The following is an 18445-nucleotide window of genomic DNA, read 5'->3' on the forward strand; positions in this document are numbered from 1 at the left end:
GCCCCTCCCAGGCCAATGGACTGATGGGCGACGTAGGCTGCACTATGTTTGAATGAGACTGGCTTGCTGGGCTACTCGGGCATTTCTCCCAACTGTCTACTAATGGAGATGTGTGGAGATATATGTGGACACTGGAGGATGAAAAACCACAGGAGCTGTCATCCCACGTATTTACCCCATTGATCCCTCTAACCTATGCATCCCGGAACATTAAGGGGCAAGTTAGCATGGTCAATGCACCTAACCCACACATCTTTGGACTGTGGGAGGAAACTGGAGCACCCGGAGGAAATCCACGCAGACACGGGGAGCACATGCAAACTCCACATTGACAGCGACCCAAATTGGGAATCAAACCGGAGCCTGGAGCTGTCAGGCAGGAGTGCTAACCACTGTGCCACCGTGTTGCCCTTGTACATTACAGCCGAAATCCTAAAGGAAACTTCTGTCCAGTTCAGAGATTTTTCATTACAAACAGGACAGGAATGGGATTTCCAACAGACTTCAACATACTTATCTGCAACCTTCTCCAGTACTGTCAAAGCTCCAGTTGTCCTTACCATGCCCAGAACAGCTGCTGCTTTGCAGATGGCGGGGACCAGATACTGATTCAAAATCTCATCTTCCGCTGGATGGATTTTCTGAAGCTCCGTCAGAGTGCTGTACATCATCTCAAACTGGGTCCGCTCAGTAAACAAATCCGAGACTGCCAAAAGCTACAACAAAAACAGACATCTCGGTCTTTGCAAGAAATCTTTCCACTGGGAGCTCAGTCTCACTTATGCATTTTAAATATCTGTACAGCTCACAGCAGGTCAAATGGTTAGAACATGACTTGCAGCAGAATCCAGAAAGATTAGAAATTCCCAATGTCTGCACATTCCAGGTTGAGGGATGGTAACAGGAAGGAAAAAGGTGAGAATGGAAGGTCTTGGAAAAGGGAGGTAAAGAAATGGAGAAGAATTTAACAGAAAAAAGGAAGGAAAGCATGTCTTCTTTAAAAAATGGACCAGGGTACAGACTGGATACCATATGAGTGAATGTCACAAATCAGACACTGATTCAGTTTGTCTGTAAAATAACTTGCATTTATGTATCACCTTTATATCACACATCAGGATGCTTTACAGGAGCTTTAATCAAACAAAACTCAACACTCAGCCACGTGAGATATTAAGACAAAAGGTCAAAAGCTCTCAAACATAATTAAAACAGAAAACTCTGGAAATACACAGCGGGCGGGATTCTCTGGCCACGCTCGCCCCAAAACCAGAAAATCCCACCCACATCAGCAGACCTTTGCACAGTCCACCCCCTCCCCGCCCGCTACGATTCCCGTGGCAAGCAGGATGGGAAGAATTATCCCCCCAGCAGATCATGCAACATCGATAAACAGAAAGAGTGAAATGCTTCCACAGTCAGATTGGACGCAGTGCTGCTGAAACAGAAACATTTTTAAAAAGGAACAAGGCAGTTTACTTGAAATTAAATGTTGAAGCTTAAACCTTAGATTAGACCGCTCACATTGAGGAGATTAGTGTGGATTTATCGGCTTTCACATTCTGCTGCCGAGTTTTTAAAAATTATATGCTGTGAAAACGGACAAAATAACGCAGTGAGCTCCTCTTCATTATTCCAGCTTTCTTCCCACCAACTACCTGTTACTCATTAACAAGGTAGATAGTCAATGCCTTTTCCCAAAGATAGGGGAGTCTAAAACTAGAGGGCATAGGTTAAAGGTGAGAGGGGAGAGATACAAAAGTGTCCAAAGGGGCAATTTTTTCACACGTAAGGTGGTGAGTGTCTGGAACAAGCTGCCAGAGGTAGTAGTAGAGGCAGGTACAATTTTGTCTTTTAAAAAGCATTTGGATAGTTACACGGGTAAGATGGGTACAGAAGGATATGGGCCAAATGCAGGCAATTGTGATTAGCTTACGGGTTTTAAAAAAAAGGACAGCATGGACAAGTTGGGCCAAAGGACCTGTTTCCATGCTGTAAATCTCCATGACTCTATGATAGGTGGCTATAGTGGAAGAATCACTTTACATTAGTCTTTAGGTTCAAGCTGTCTTATTGTGAGCCTCTACTTCAGAGCTGCAGATATATAAGGAACTCAACCCCACCACCACTACCACCCCACCCTCCCCCCAAGTATTCCAGGGTATTTGTTTTTATAACTCAATGTTACAGGTTTTACTGACAATTCTCTTAATGAAGTGATGGCTACACTCTGATTAGTAGCACATTGACACCACTGACCCTCATCCTCCATCCCACCCAACTTGCATTTATCCTGGCTGCAATAGTTCATTTGGGTATGCTAAGAATTACCCTAGCATGCCAGAGATCGCGGTGTATGTGCTGTCTCTTCTCCTGGATGCTGTAATGTGGGTAAAAGGCCACTTTTACACTTCACAAATGCAGCATCTTAAAACCCAATCATAGACAGTTTACAGCACAGAAGGCAGCTATACAGCCTGTTGTGTACATCCCAGCTCTCCTTAAGGGAAACTCATCCAGTCCCATTCCCCTGCCTTTGAAAGTTGCACTGCAAATTGTGTTTCTTTGGAGAATTGGCTAACCCTTTCAGAAGCCACGATTGAATCTGGCTCTGCCACTCTCTGGCAGTGCATTTCAGATGCTAACAACTCATTGCTGATATCCCTCATGTTGTTTCTGATTCTAACAATCACCCTTATTGGTATCTTCTGGTTCTCGACCCTTTTGCCAATGGGAACAGTACCTCCTCATCCACTCTGCCTAGATACCTCATGATCAAATCGGCCACTCAATTTTCTCCTCTCCAAGGAGAGCAGGGATGGCACAGTGGTTAGCACTGCTACCTCACAGCACCAGGGACCAGAGTTTGATTCCTGGCTTGGGTCTCTGTGTGGAGTTTGTACATTCTCCCTGTCTCTGTGTGGGTTTCCTCCCATTGTCCAAAGATGTGTGGGTTTGTGGATTGGCCATGCTAAGTTGCCACTTAGTGTGAGGGGGTCTAGTTAGGGTAAATCCATGGGGTTATCGGAATTAGGCCTGGGTGGGGTTGAGGTCGGTGCAAAGTTGATGGGCTGAATGGCCTCCTTAAGCTCTGTAGGGTTCTATGATTCTAACAGCCCAATCCCCAATCTATCCATGTAACTGAAGTACCTCAACACTATAATCACACTCGGGAATCCTTTCCACACCCGCCCCTTCATATCCTTCCTCAACTGTGATGCTCAGAACTGGACACAGTACTCCATGTACTGGACTGTAATCCAGTACTTCGCAATCCAGGATCTTAATGGAAAAATACTCATAACTTATTGAATATTTATCAAAAATTGGGAATTTATTGGCTTCTGGAATCTACTTTGTTTTTGAAAAGCATATTTAAATTGATGAATCTAAAGGAAGGTCACAGATGTGATGTGTTAACTCTGTTCCTCCATCCACAGATGCTGCCAAACTTGCTAGGCATAAAAACAAATCATCTGACCGTTATCACAATGTTGTTTGTGGGATCTTGCTGTGTACCATTTGACTGTCACAATTACAACTATACTAGTGAAAGTTTTCTTTCTCAGCACAAGGTGGTTCTGACCCACAAAGGAACAAGCTAGCTCATTCACCTGAGCGGCTCTACAAAGTGTGGGCAGAGAGAAAAGTAATCACCAAACTTTGGGCATTACGAAGTGCATTGAAGGTTCCTGTTCCACAATCAGATCCCACACTTACCGATCTCACCACCTCACTGACCAGGACAACGGGAGTTTTCTTGCCAGCGTTTGTGGGAAGGATCCACTGACTGTAGAGTTCCAACAGGAATTGAGAACATGAATGAATGTCAACCCCAGCTCGATGCTTCCTGGAAATAAAGTGTGGTGCATATTAAAGGCTATTCAAAGATGCTAGAAACAATATTGTGGCAGAACGATGATGGATGACAACCTGTGTGCCTATCAGTGCTATCTGCGCAAGTCAGCTTCGCTCAGCGGACAGCAAGCTCACCTCAGGCAGTTGTGCATATGATTGACATTGACACTCCAGTGCAGTACTGAGGGAGTGCCACATCGCAGAAGGTGCTTTAGCAATCATGTGAAAACAGGGTACTGCCCATTTGTTCAGAACACTGGAGGTTTTAAGTCGGAGATGCTCGCTGACCTACACTGGCTTCTAGTCCAGCAACACCCAGTTTTAAACTTCTCATCCTTGTTTTCAAATCCCTCCATGGTCTCACCCCTCCCTACCTCAAACTTCCTCTAGGACAGCAACCCTCCAAGATACCTACACTCCTCCAATTTCTAGCCTCCTATACATCGCCAATGTTAATTGCCCACTATTGCCAGCCTTGCCTTCAAATGGTTCTCCCCTAAGCTTTGCTCTGGAATACTCTTCTTCAACACCTCTGTCTCTTTACCCTTCCCCTGACCACAGCTCTCTCCGCCTCCCCACTTAAAATCTGACCATGTTCTTGGCCCTCTGTCCTAATATCTCCTCTGTGGCTTATCACACTCTCGTGAAGTGCCTTAGGGTACCTTACTACTAAAAAGGTACTTTGTAAGTGCAAGTTGTTGTTGTTGTTGTAGAACTCAGGAACAGCTAAGCTAATCAGCTGAAGCACTATCCCTATCTGATCAATCCTGTGATCTCCATGGTGACAGATGGATGCTGCCAGGACACATTATGCACAGCTATTTGACAGCTATGAAATTCTCACTGCATTAGGCTTCTGTTAATCCCCCCCCCCAATCTGGCACATGCACCATGTGATAGTGGCACTATGCCATTCAAACCAGCTAATCTTAGCAGGGGCAGGGGATTGCATGATTCAACATGCTGTTTCAACATGCTTATGGATAAGAATCGTGAGTCACTCATCTGAAAAGCCAGGATTTGACCACGCTCACCACTCAAACCCTACAGTGCAGAAGGCGGCGGCCATTCAGCCCATTGAGTCCACATCGACCACAATTCCACTCAGGCTCTATCCCCGTAACCGTCCATTTACCCTCCTAATCTCCTTGACACTAAGGAGCAACTTAGCATAGCCAATCAACCTACCCTGCACATCATTGGACTGTGGGAGGAAACCAGAGCACCTGGAGGATACCCACGCAAACATGGGAAGAATGTGTAAACTCCCCACAGACACTGATGCAAGGCTGGAATTGAATCCAGGTTCCTGGTGCTGAGAGATTGGAAGGGGACTGATTCTGTGTGGCAGGTGCAGTAATCCAATAACTGATGATTCACAATACTCCAGGGAACTCTTGATTGAACAGCCAGTCTGAGGTGTTGACACTTGGATGATCCACTGAGAGGATGGCATTCTTCCTACTTGACTTCTGACAACCAGAAAACCGATACCAAGTATTCTGTACTGACAATGTTAGTTGGTCATTCAGGATTTTCAGGGGCAGCACAGTGGTTAGCACTGCTGCCTCACAGCGCCAGGGACCTGGGTTCGATTCCGGCCTTTGGTCACTGTGGAGTTTGCATGTTCTCCCCGTGTCTGCATGGGTTTCCTTGGGGTGCTCCGGTTTCCTCCCACAGTCCAAAGACGTGCTGGTTAGGTTGACTGACCATACTTAATTACCCCTTTTTGTCAGGGGGATTACCAGGGTAAATTAGGTGAGGTTGAGGGGCTGTGGCCTAGTGGGATTGTTGCCAGATGCAATGGGCCAAATGACTTCCTGCAGCACTGCGGAGATTTTATGATTTCAAACAACTATCAAATCTCTTAACATCCTCTACTGCTAGAACAATTCTAACAGCCTCCTTATAGAACTCAAATTCTTCATCCCTGGAACATTTTAGTAAATCTCTTCTGCACGCTCTCCAAAGCCTCGTCACCCCTACTAAAATGTGCCGAGAACTGGATAAAAAAACTCCATACGGGATGCAATCAAGTGTCTGATAAAGGTTTAGCATAATTCTGTTGCTCTATTCCTCTAATAAAAAAGCCAAGGACCCTATTTACTATTATAAATACCTTTCCAACTTGTCCTACCACCTTCCACAATTGACACACATACATCTGTGTCTGTGTTCCTGCAGCCGTTTTATAGCTATACCGTTCAGAAACATGCAGCACAGTACAGGCCCTTTGACCCTCAATGTTGTGCCGAGCTATGTCTGAACCCAAGATCAAGCTATCCCTATAATTCTGGTGTGCTCCATATGCCTAACCAATAACCACTTGACAGTTCCTAAAAAGTGTCCCACTCCACAATCACAGCAGGCAGTGTTTTATATTCTCTTCATTCTTCCTACCAAAATATATCACTTCACATCTGGTGTGTTAAATTTCACCTACAGCATGTCTACCCATTTCACCAATATACGTCCTCAAGACTGTTACTACATCTCCAAGTTTTGTATCATCTGGTTGATTTCTCCTTTCTATTCCACCGAGCAGGGGTGTAGTACTTACAATCCTCCAGGCCTCTTGCACCATCCCGTATCCAAGGCAGATAGGGCTTTAATGAATTTAGGGAATTAAGTTCCTATATGGAGCTACTGTACATCCCACATCAATCAAACATAAGTCTGTACTTACGAAAGTTTCAGTTGCATGGTCTGGACACTTGATGGCAAGTTGGACTGTGCACATTGGGACATCTGATAGGCCAAAATAATAAATCTGCTGCACTTACTACAGCACATATTTACTACCCACGAGTATTGCTGGAAAGGGAAAAAATGAATTTTTTTTCTCTTGCACTCATCAGTACTTTGACAAGAACACAATGCAAGGGAAATTGACAAATTTATGCTGCATGAGAAGAGAGTGCTGATTAATGTGCATTTGCCAACCATACTCTTGGGAATATCCTGAAGAAGACAAAAAGCTTCGACAAAAGTATTTTTCAGCAAAATGCAACTTCTGTACTATCAAACAACTATTTACCATTGCACGATTCTAGATCTCCATTTTTCCCTTTGCAAAGTTTGCCTATGCTCTGTGCCCACTTGATTCATAGAGCAAGATTCTAATCCTTTTGCTAAAACTGTACAAAAGTGGCTCAGTGAGTATGATGGATTTAGTAACACTGACTGTCTAACACGGTGACAAGAATTAAAGCACTGTTTGTTGGTGGCAATTCTAGACTGACCTGGAATTAATTGGAGAGGTTGGAGGTGAAGATGCAGCGGGCACATCACTTTCATCTTCCTCATCTTCATCCCACTCCTCTTCTCTCAAGGGGGTTATGTTGTTGCCCAGCCAAACAGAATGAATGGAGACCTGGACACAAGGGACAAACATCTCATGAATTCACCGTCACAATTGAAGAACATTATTTACCAAGTATTATTCCTTTTCCCTTCTGAAAATCCTAAGTTTTGCAGCAACCCTCCCACTGGTTTCCACTCTCCACCCAGAAGCCTTTGCAATCAACGTCAATGAAAGGCCAGGTTGCAAAACCCATACAAAACCATCCAGAGGTCAGTAGTTTAATTGAATTATTGGCCCACAGTTTTGCTTCTTGGTTCTTGCTACATTGGGTAATCATAGTCAGTGCAACTTGGCCATTCTACAAAAGGGGGATTTAAATTTCAGAGCTGCTACACCACGTCACAACACAGCAACTTCCTTCCTGCTGTCTGTGAAAATGCACAAACACGAATAAAGGGCAGGGACAGAGTTGAGCTCGAGCAGCAATATTCTCCACTTCAAAATAACCTAGGGACACCAAGTATCACACACTTTTACTATACCTGCCCCAGTTTATAGTCCATGTTCCCCATTTCCCGTTCTGCGTTTATCTGCAGCAAAAGCTTCTCATGACTGATCAAGACACCTAGTTGTAATAAAGTAAAAAGAAATACACACAATAAATGGAGTGAAAACAGTTCCCATAAATAACATAATGGTATAATTAATCATAATTGAAGGTTATGATGAATGGGATGGATAGGATAGAGGTGGAAAGACTCTTCCCGCTCAAAAAAGACAGTAGGACTAGGGGGCACAGCCTCAAGATAAAGGGGGGGCGGTTCAGAACGGAGTTGAGGAGGAACTTCTTCACTCAAAGGGTGGTGAATCTCTGGAATTCTCTGCCCGTTGAAGTGGTGGAGGCTACCTCGCTAAATATTTTTAAGAAGCGGGTTGATGGGTTTTTGATAAGAGAGGGGATTAAGGGTTATGGGGAGAGGGCGGGAAAGTGGAACTGAGCCACGACAGATCAGCCATGATCTTATTGAATGGCGGGGCAGGCTCGAAGGGCCAGATGGCCTACTCCTGCTCCTATTTCTTATGTTCTTATGTTCTTATGGCTGAGTTTGTTCATTCTAAACTTCTCTACTTACTTTAGGCAATGTTGGGAAACATTCCAACATCTACATCATTGCTGAGTTCAGCATAGTATTATTTAATAAAACTTAGCTTTACAATGTAATCCAGCTGTTCCTCTTGCTCAGGCTCCCTCACTTACAACACTCTCTGGATGTCAGAAAGATCTAATTGCATGCTCTTGGTCCAACACAGAATATACATTGGAGATGAGAACATAACGAAGGAGGTGAAGGAAAGTGTTAAATTAAAAGCGGAGGAATTTAGAGTAGCTAAGAGTAGTGGGCGAGAAGAGGATTGGGAGAGGTTTAAATGTCAACAAAGATTGACAAAGAAGTTGATAAAGAAGGGTAGGAGAAACTATGAAGCTGGGCTAGCACTTAATATAAAAAAGGATAGCAAGAGTTTTTATAAGTATATAAAAAGGAAAAGGCTGGCTAGGGTGAACGTTGGACCCTTAGAGGATGAGAAGGGGGACTTAGTGGTAGGGGATGGGGAAATGGCTGAGGTCTTGAATATCTTTTTTGTTTCGGTCTTCATGGAGGAGGACGTGAATAATTTGCCGGGTGTTAGAGATGGAAAGGTGGTAGGACCGGAGGGTCTCAATGACATTATTGTTACTAGAGAGGCGGACTGGAGGGGCTGATTGTGGACAAGTCCTCAGGACCGGATGGAATGCATCCGAGGGTTCTGAAAGAAATGGCGGAGGTCATAGTGGATGCCTTGGTGGTTGTTTTCCAGACGTCGCTGGATTCCGGGGAAGTGCCAGAAGATTGGAAAGCGGCTAATGTTACGCCGTTGTTTAAGAAGGGTGCCAGGCAAAAGGCAGGGAATTATAGGCCAGTTAGTTTAACGTCTGTTGTAGGTAAAATGTTAGAATCCATCATCAAGGAGGAAATAGCGAGGCATCTTGAGGGGAATTGCTTGATAGAGCAGACGCAGCACGGTTTCGTTAAGGGGAAGTCGTGTCTGACAAATTTACTGGAGTTCTATGAGGATGGGCGGTGCATAGAGGAGAGCCGGTGGATGTGGTCTTTCTTGATTTTCAGAAGGCGTTTGACAAGGTACCTCACAAGAGGTTATTGCAGAAGGTCAGGGGACATGGAGTTGGGGGTAGGGTGTTAGCGTGGATAGAGGACTGGTTGTCAAATAGGAGGCAGAGAGTGGGGGTCAATGGGTGCTATTCGGATTGGCGGTTGGTGACTAGTGGGGTGCCCCAGGGGTCGGTGCTGGGGCCTCAGCTATTTACCATTTATATAGATGATCTGGAGGAGGGAACCGAGTGTATGGTGTCAAAATTTGCTGATGACACCAAGATTGGTGGAACGGCAAATTGCGCGGAGGGTGGTGAGAGTCTGCAGAAGGATCTAGATAGGCTGGGCGAATGGGCCAGAAACTGGCAAATGGAATTTAATGTTGGCAAGTGCGAGGTGGTCCACTTTGGTAGGAATAATGGTAGGAAGGAATATTACTTACGTGGAGAAAAACTGCAGCAGGCGACGGTGCAGAGGGACCTCGGGGTCCTTGTGCATGAGTCGCAAAAACCCAGCCTGCAGGTGCAGCAGGTGGTCAGGAAGGCAAATGGGATGCTGGCCTTCATAGTGAGGGGGATTGAATATAAAAGTAGGGAGGTCTTGCTGCGGCTATATAGGGCATTGGTGAGGCCGCAGCTGGAGTACTGTGTGCAGTTTTGGGCGCCGTACTTACGCAAGGATATTTTGGCCTTGGAGGGAGTGCAGAGGAGGTTTACTAGGCTGATGCTGGAGTTAAAGGGGTTGAGCTATGAGGAGAGGCTGAATAAACTAGGCTTGTATTCGTTAGAGTTTAGAAGAATGAGGGGAGACCTTATTGAGACGTATAAGATGATGAATGGGATGGATAGGATAGAGGTGGAGAGACTCTTCCCGCTCAGAAAGGACAGTAGGACTAGGGGGCACAGCCTCAAGATAAGGGGGGGCAGTTTAGAACGGAGTTGAGGAAGAACTTCTTCACTCAAAGGGTGGTGAATCTCTGGAATTCTCTGCCCGTTGAAGTGGTGGAGGCTACCTCGCTAAATATTTTTAAGACACAGGTTGATGGGTTTTTGATAAGAGAGGGGATTAAGGGTTATGGGGAGAGGGCGGGAACGTGGAACTGAGCCACGACAGATCAGCCATGATCTTATTGAATGGCGGGGCAGGCTCGAGGGGCTAGATGGCCTACTCCTGCTCCTATTTCTTATGTTCTTATAAGAACATATGTTCTTATAAGAACATAAGAAATAGGAGCAGGAGTAGGCCATCTAGCCCTTCGAGCCTGCCCCGCCATTCAGTAAGATCATAGCTGATCTGAAGTGGATCAGTTCCACTTTCCCGCCCTCTCCCCATAACCCTTAATTCCCTCGTCTGTCAAAAACCTATCTACCCGTGACTTAAATACATTTAGCGAGGTAGCCTCCACCACTTCAACGGGCAGAGAATTCCAGAGATTCACCACCCTTTGAGTGAAGAAGTTCCTCCTCAACTCCGATCTAAACTGCTCCCCCCCCACTCCCCGTCCTTATCTTGAGGCTGTGCCCTCTAGTCCTGCTATCCTTTCTAAGCGGGAAGAATCTCTCTACCTCTACCCTATCCATCCCCTTCATTATCTTATATGTCTCTAAGATCCACCCCTCATCCTTCTAAACTCCAACGAGTACAGACCCAGTCTATTTAGTCTCTCTTCATAGTCCAGCCCCCTCATCTCCGGTATCAGCCTAGTGAACCTCCTCTGAGCTCCCTCCAACGCCAAAATATCCTTGCGCAAGTGCGGCAACCAAAACTGCACACAGTACTCCAGCTGTGGCCTCACCAGTGCCCTGTACAGTTGCAGCAAGACCTCCCTGCTTTTATATTCTATCCCCCTCACTATGAAGGCCAGCATTCCATTCGCCTTCTTGATCACCTGCTGCACCTGCAGACTGGGTTTTTGCGACTCATGCACAAGGACCCCCAGGTCCCTCTGCACCGTAGCATGCTGCAGCTTTTCACCCTTTAAATAGTAATCCCTCCTACTATTATTTCTGCCAAAGTGGATAACCTCACACTTGCTAACATTGTACTCCATCTGCCAGGTCCTCGCCCACTTGCTCAGCCTATCCAGATCCCTCTGCAGACTTTCCACACCGTCCGCACAATTTGCTTTTCCACTCATCTTTGTCATCAGCAAATTTCGTCACCCTACACTCAGCGCCGTCCTCCAGATCATCTATATAAATGGTAAATAGCTGAGGCCCCAGCACCGATCCCTGCGGCACTCCACTAGTCACCAACCGCCAATCACATTAGCACACATTGATACCAACTGTCTGCCTCCTATTAGACACCCAATCTTCTATCCACGCTAACACCTTACCCCCAACTCCATGCACCCTAACCTTCTGCAGCAACCTTTTGAGAGGCACCTTATCAAATGCCTTTTGAAAATGGAGAAACACCACATCCACCGGTTCCCCTCTTTCCAATGCACTAGTCACATCCTCATAGAAATCCAATAAATTCGTCAAACACGACTTCCCCTTAACGAATCCGTGCTGCGTCTGCTCTATCAAATCATTCCTTTCCAGGTGCCTCGCTATTTCTTCTCTGATGACAGATTCAAGCATTTTTCCAACTACAGATGTTAAACTAACCAGCCTATAATTCCCTGCCTTTTGTCTGCTATCTTTTTTAAAACAGCGGCGTAACATTAGCCGTTTTCCAATCTTCTGGCACTTCCCCGGAATCCAGCGAATTTTGGTAAATAATCACTAAGGCATCCACTATCACCTCTGCCATTTCCTTCAAAACCCTGGGATGCATTCCATCCGGTCCTGGGGACTTGTCCACCATCAGTCCCGTTAGTCTATCAAGCACTACCTCTCTAGTGACAGTAATCGCATTCAGGCCCTCAACTCTTAGCATCCTTCCATCTTTAATATCCAGCAAACTATTCGCGTCCTCCTCCGTGAAGAGTGAGGCAAAAAACTTAAAGGCCTCAGCCATTTCCTCATCTCCCACCACTAAATCTCCCCCCTCATCCTCTAAGGGTCCAACATTCACTGTAGCCAGCCTCCTCTTCATATATTTGTAAAAATTCTTACTGTCCTTTTTTATATTTAGTGCTAGTTTAGCTTCATAGTCTATCCTTCCTTTCTTTATCAACTTCTTAGTCATTCTTTGTTGATTTTTAAACCTTTCCCAATCTTCTAATCACCCACTACTTTTAGCCACTCTGAACGCATCAGCTTTTAATTTAATACTCTCCTTTATTTCCTTCGATAACCATGGCTGGTTATCCCTCCTCCTACATTCCTTCTTTACCATGATGATTCACGGTAAAGATGATTTATTCCAGTGCCCTACTCCCATAATGAGCATAAGCATCACTTAAAAAAGAGTAGTTTGAAGCTAATCTGAAGCTACAAATTAGGAAATTCAACAGACCAAGAATGGTGAATAGCGAGTTAAATATTAAAAAGACAACATACCAGATGTTGAATGGGAGAGGGAAGGAACAGGATCCCATGCCTGATAAGGGTAGTGTGTTGCTATGTTGTCCCTTTTTGATACCATTGCTTGGATTTCTCGTTCCACTATCCCTCGAATGACACTAAGTTTTCTTCCGAATCTGTGAACGGGTTTGTCAAAAGCATTAGCTCAGCCATCAAACATGCATCAAAAAGGAAGTAACAGCAGCTTTACAGGTCTTCCACCCAAATCATGTCAAAATTTAAGAAATCAGGCAAGGAGAACAGATGCTGAACTATTCACAAACTGAAAGATTCATGAACTTGTGATTGATACTCATCCTGGGAAATGGCTTGGAAAGTTTTACTACATTAAAAGGAACTATATAAATACTAGTTGTTGCAATGACAGGCATTTTTACAGATGAAAAATAATTGTCATGCCTATAGCTGGATATACTATATAACTCACCTTGTGTCCAGAGCCTTCAGAGCTTTATTACGAGGCTGATGTTCAAGACAGCTGGTTGCTGGGTTCCCTGCCACTGGAATTGACATAGCACTTAGCACCAAGGATGTTATTGCTTGCACCGCAAGAATATTAATCTGGGTCCTCTCCGTATCCTCCTTAATAAAATAATGAAGAGGCTGCTGTTACAAAAAGTCCAATACTTATTTGGTAGCACGAGCTTTTGAAGCTTCGCTCCTTCATCAGGTGAAGAAGTAGTGCTATGAAAGCTGGTGCTACCAAATAAACCTGTTTGACTTTAACTTGATGCTGTGAGATTACTTACTGTACCATTCAACATGGCTCATTTCTATCTTGACTGTATCAATCCACCCTGGCTTCGCAAACCTCAAAACCTTTGCCTGGAAACACCTATTAATCAGTTTTGAAATTTTCAATCTAAACAGCATTTTCTTGAGGATGGAACGAGAGGAGAGAATTACATTACCATCTGTATGAAGTCGTAACTCCTAACATCAACCCTAAATACCCTGGGTTTAATTTAGAATTTGGCAACTCGTTTCCCTTGCTACTGCTGAAGTAAAAATGTTACCGATACTAATCCATCTCACTACTAATACAGCTTACTACTCAATATCTGCTGGAGTTTAGGAGTGTATGACATGACTTGATTGAAACATTAAAATCCTGAGGGGTTGTAACAGGATAGATATGGAGAGGATACTTCCCCTTCTGAGGGAATCTAGTACAAGGAGTAACTGTTTAATAAAGGGCAGCCCATCTTGGGCCGAGATAAGGAGAGATTTTTCTCTGCGGGTTGGGTGTCTTTCGAACTCTCTTCCTCAAAAGGCAGCGGAAGCAGATTCTTGGGGACTGAGCTGCAACACTGGTTCTGTTGTTCCAATACTGCTAGGGACAGATTTCGTTGCTAGGATTGGAGGGGAAGCAGCTTTGGTTAGGGAACCTCGAAGTCTGAATTTCTCTGCACATTGTTGAGTTTTACCAGCATAACATGAAATTTTTGCTTTTCACCAAGTTCTCAATCCAGAAGTCAACCTAACTGATCAACTGTTGGACAGCTAACGCTCTGGAGGCGGCCTCAGAGACAGGAGCTGGGGCATGTGTAGGTGAGGAATTTGCTGCTGTGTTGATTGGATATTTGGGGGGTGGTGCGTGCTCTGGACCTTGGCCGGGTGGGGGGGGGGGGGGGGGGGGGGGGCGTGTGGTAATGTCCAATCCCTGATCCAGGGAGGGTCAGTTTCCAAGGCTATTCCAATCTGATGGAGGCTGTCTGATACAGTTGAGGGATTGGGTCCGACAGCAAAAAAAAAGGAGTGGTATCTATTGTGAGGAAGTAGGTACATTTGACATGTTTAGGGGAAGCACTCCTGCTCCTCTTCACTCTCAAGCAGTGCTGAAAAGGCATTTAGCTTGTCCCCAAAGCTGCCCTTGGCTCCTTTGAGCTGCCATATTTCCCCGAGATCTGGAAAACCCATTGGGACAGGTTCAATGAGAGGCTCCCAGCTTTGTTATTTTTTTTTAAACAGTCAGCCTGCTTCCTGGGACTGGCTGCCTACTCACTGTCCTGCCTCCGTTAAACACAGAAGTCGGCATATCGGAGGCGGGTTGACACTGTTCAAGATTTTTTTTTAAAAAATGACATCGGATTCTCTCCCAGCCAGTTTTGGCAGCCAAAAATTGCCCCTTCTGAATCACCCTCCTTTTGAACATGCCCCTTTGGTAGGGCTGGAAGGAATGTGAATTTATCTGATATATCAGTGAGAAATTTTAAAAGTTTTTCTAAATATTGAAGATATCAATGGATGCAGGAATAGTACAGGGAGCTGGCACTGAGACAGAAGATCAACTATGATCTAGTTGAATGGCAGGACAGACTTGAAGCCGAATGGCCTCCTCCGTCCTTTTTCTTATGTTCCTACGTAACCAAGTATCTCTCCAATTTTCACCAAGTAAAGTTTATTTATTAGTTAAAAGTAGGCTTACATTAACACTGCAATGAAGTTACAATGAAAATTCTCTAGTCGTCACACTCTGGCACCTGTTTGGGTACACAGAAGGAGAATTTAGCACGGCCAACACACCTAACCGGTGCGTCTTTTAGACTGTGGGAGAAAATTGGAGCATCCGGAAGAAACTTACGCAAATACGGGGAGAATGTGCTGACTCTGCAGAGACAACTCGGGTCCCTGGAGCTGTAAGGCAGCAGCACTAATCATTGTGCCATCGTGCTGCCCCAAGCGTCTGACCTCTGTGCATCCAAAGACATAGCCCAGGTCAGAAACTCAGCTGTTCAGGAGAACAAGCAAATGAATGGGGGAACAGAACTTAAGATACCCAGTTCAGTGCAACACCAACTCCTTCAACCACAAAATATTAATTCCACATATCCCAGTGCCTCTTATCTCCATTTCCACTTGATTGTACCTCTTGAGGAACCTCCTCTTCCTGGTCCATCGCGAGTGGTTGAGTCACAAGCACACCAAGAAGGGTTGCCCAGGTTTCCTCAAACTGAGTGCGGCTGGTCCACCCTGAAACACATGAAGCCAATTGTACTGCGGGTATTTCTGACTCCTGCACTTCAAATCAGTAACATTTTATCTCAATCAAAGCTTTGGCACAGGGCCAAAGGCCAAGCACGCAATAAAAGCCACAACACAATGGTGCACCACGAATGCCACTTTGAATGAAATTGTACGAATCTAAGAGTCTATAAACGAACAGCAGCCAGTAAAATCCAGGCAAGGATCTATTTTCTCCTAAGTTTTTCCCACTTACCAAGAACATTTATCCTATAGATGAACTCTTTGAAGACCTCTTTTTCCTGAAGAAACTCGACGGGAATTTCAGGCAGAGTTGTACCAAATTCACCCCCCGCTTGTGGCGACCATCCCAACTTCCACACCTGAGGAAAACTGATTGTGAGTTAACGGAGAGGAAACATTGTCTGCATGAACCGAAGTTAGCGACGTGCAAGTTCAAAATTGCTTATTTGGTCTGCAAATCTTGACCCAGAGTAAATGATGCGCAATATGTCTGAAACAGAGCCTTCTGCTGCAAAGTTTTTGACAGCAAGCCTTCAAAGAACAATACAGCACAGGAACAGGCCCTTTGGCCTAACTAAGCCTACACTGATACGTGGTTTTTATCCCTCTGTTCACCTCCTGGTTGTGTCTCCATCAGGAATGTTGGTTGTGTGCCTGCTTCCACCACTTCCACTGGCAGCGAGTTCCAGACACCCACCATCCTTTGAAAATACTTCCCCGCACATCTCCCCTAAGCTTACTACCTCTCACCTCAGACTTATGCCCTCTTGTAATTGAGGCTTCCACCCTGGGAAAGGCCTCTGACTATCCACCCAGTATATGCCTTTCATAATTCTGTAGACCTCTATCAGATCACCCCCTCAGTCTCCATCTTTCCAGTGAAAATACTCCACGTTTATCCAACCTCTCCTCGTACCTAAAACCCTCCAAACCGGGCAACATCCTAGTAAACCTTCTTTGCACCCTATCCAAAGCATCCGTGTCCTTCTGGTAATATGGTGACCAGAGCTGCACACAACACTCCAAATGCAGCCTGACTAAAGTTCAGTCAGTGATAATTTGTTGTTGCTCGCTGGGCTGTCTGGCAGCCACAAGAATTTAAACTGGTGAGAGATAAGGAAATTAGCATACCTGAGCACCATCAGGTTTTAACAACTTGACAACAGGGGAATCCCATAATGCAATGGGAATCCAAGGAGAAGAGAGAAGGCATAGTGCAGGACATCAAAACAGTAAGAGAAAAGGCATAAAGCAATGATTAGGTCACAGTCAGCCTGAGGCTTTCGAAGGAAGAGTAGACTGAGGGAAGCGTGGTTAGAGAAGAAGTCTGACAGTATGCTGTCATAAATAACCAAGAAAAGCTCGGAAAGTCAGGTTTCTTTGCTAGTATGATACAGATCGATATGAGAGCAGTACTTAAAATTAAGAAAGTATAAGACAAGATATTTAAAACGGGCTGTTTCCAGGAACCACAAATGTAAGATTAAATGAAAGTGTATGCAGGAGGAAGATTTTGACAGTGCAAATGTGAATTCATTTCCAAAGGACTGCGGTTGGATAAACGTCAACATTGATGATTAGACTGGGTGGATGAAGGATAAGGGATTGAAGAAATATGGAAACTGTGCCAAAAATTTGATTAGGATGTTTTACTTGGATTAAAGTTAAATTGCATACAATATACTCCATTCGGCAAGTTCTTCAAAGGCATTACAGCTGGAGGTTTGATTAACCAATGAAAATCAATGATTAAATTTAACAGCTGTACTAAAACATGAAGGAAATGCTAAATACAAACAGAAAATGCAAGAAAATGAACCAGTACTCTGTCCACAGGATCTCCATCACACTCCACATTCCAAACTCCGTGGCCTGGGTCTCGGCACCTCCCTCTACAACTGGATCCTGAACTTCCTAACTCAGAGACCACATTCAGTGAGGATAGGCAACAACACCACCTCTACAATCATCCTCAACACCAGTGCCCCACAAGGCTGTATTCTCAGTTGGCTACTATACTCCTTATACATCCACGACTGTGGCCAAATTCCTCTCCAATTCGATTTTCAGGTTTGCTGATGACATCACCGTAGTGGGTCAGATCTCAAACAATGACGAGATAGAATACAGGAATGAGATAGAGAATCTGGTGAACTGGTGTGGCAACAATAATCTCTCCCTCAATGTCAACAAAACGAAGGAGATTGTCACTGACTTCAGGAAGCATAAAGGAGAACATGCCCGTCTACATCAATGGGCACGAAGTAGAAAGGGTCGAGACCACCTGTCCTGGTTCCCCCCCATGCCAACACTATAGTTAAGAAAGCCCACCAATGCCTCTGCTTTCTCAGAAGATTAAGGAAATTTGGCATGTTAGCTCCGACTCTCACCAACTTTTACAAATGCACCATAGAAAGCATTCTTTCTGGTTGTATCACAGCTTGGTATGGGCTCCTGCTCTACCAAAAACTGCAAGAAACTAAAAAGTCATGAAGGTAGCCCAATCCATCATGCAAACCAGCCTCCCATCCAATGGCTCTGTCTACACTTCCCGATGCCGCAAAGCAGCCAGCATAATTAAGGATCACACCCCAGATATTCTCTCTTCCACCTTCTTCCTTTGGGAAAAAGATACTAAAGTCTGAGGTCATATACCAATCGACTCGAGA

General features: G+C 44.8%; 1 protein-coding gene across 8 annotated transcripts in view; it reads right to left on the reverse strand.

The window, feature by feature from the left end:
* Positions 1 to 18445, reverse strand: part of htt (huntingtin) — a 216068-nt gene that overhangs the window by 20081 nt on the left and 177542 nt on the right. For all 8 annotated transcript variants that reach the window (XM_080189503.1, XM_080189502.1, XM_080189500.1 and 5 more), the window contains 8 exons: positions 16009 to 16135; positions 15658 to 15761; positions 13216 to 13370; positions 12765 to 12904; positions 7705 to 7787; positions 7101 to 7231; positions 3721 to 3850; positions 561 to 716 (listed from right to left, as the gene is read on the reverse strand). In XM_080189503.1, the coding sequence (XP_080045629.1) occupies positions 561 to 716; positions 3721 to 3850; positions 7101 to 7231; positions 7705 to 7787; positions 12765 to 12904; positions 13216 to 13370; positions 15658 to 15761; positions 16009 to 16135 (1026 nt within the window). The remainder of the gene's footprint in view (positions 1 to 560; positions 717 to 3720; positions 3851 to 7100; positions 7232 to 7704; positions 7788 to 12764; positions 12905 to 13215; positions 13371 to 15657; positions 15762 to 16008; positions 16136 to 18445) is intronic.

Source organism: Carcharhinus amblyrhynchos, chromosome 5, assembly GCF_965287045.1.
Source record: "Carcharhinus amblyrhynchos chromosome 5, sCarAmb.v2.hapA, whole genome shotgun sequence".
In the NCBI taxonomy this organism is placed as follows: Eukaryota; Metazoa; Chordata; class Chondrichthyes; order Carcharhiniformes; family Carcharhinidae; genus Carcharhinus; species Carcharhinus amblyrhynchos.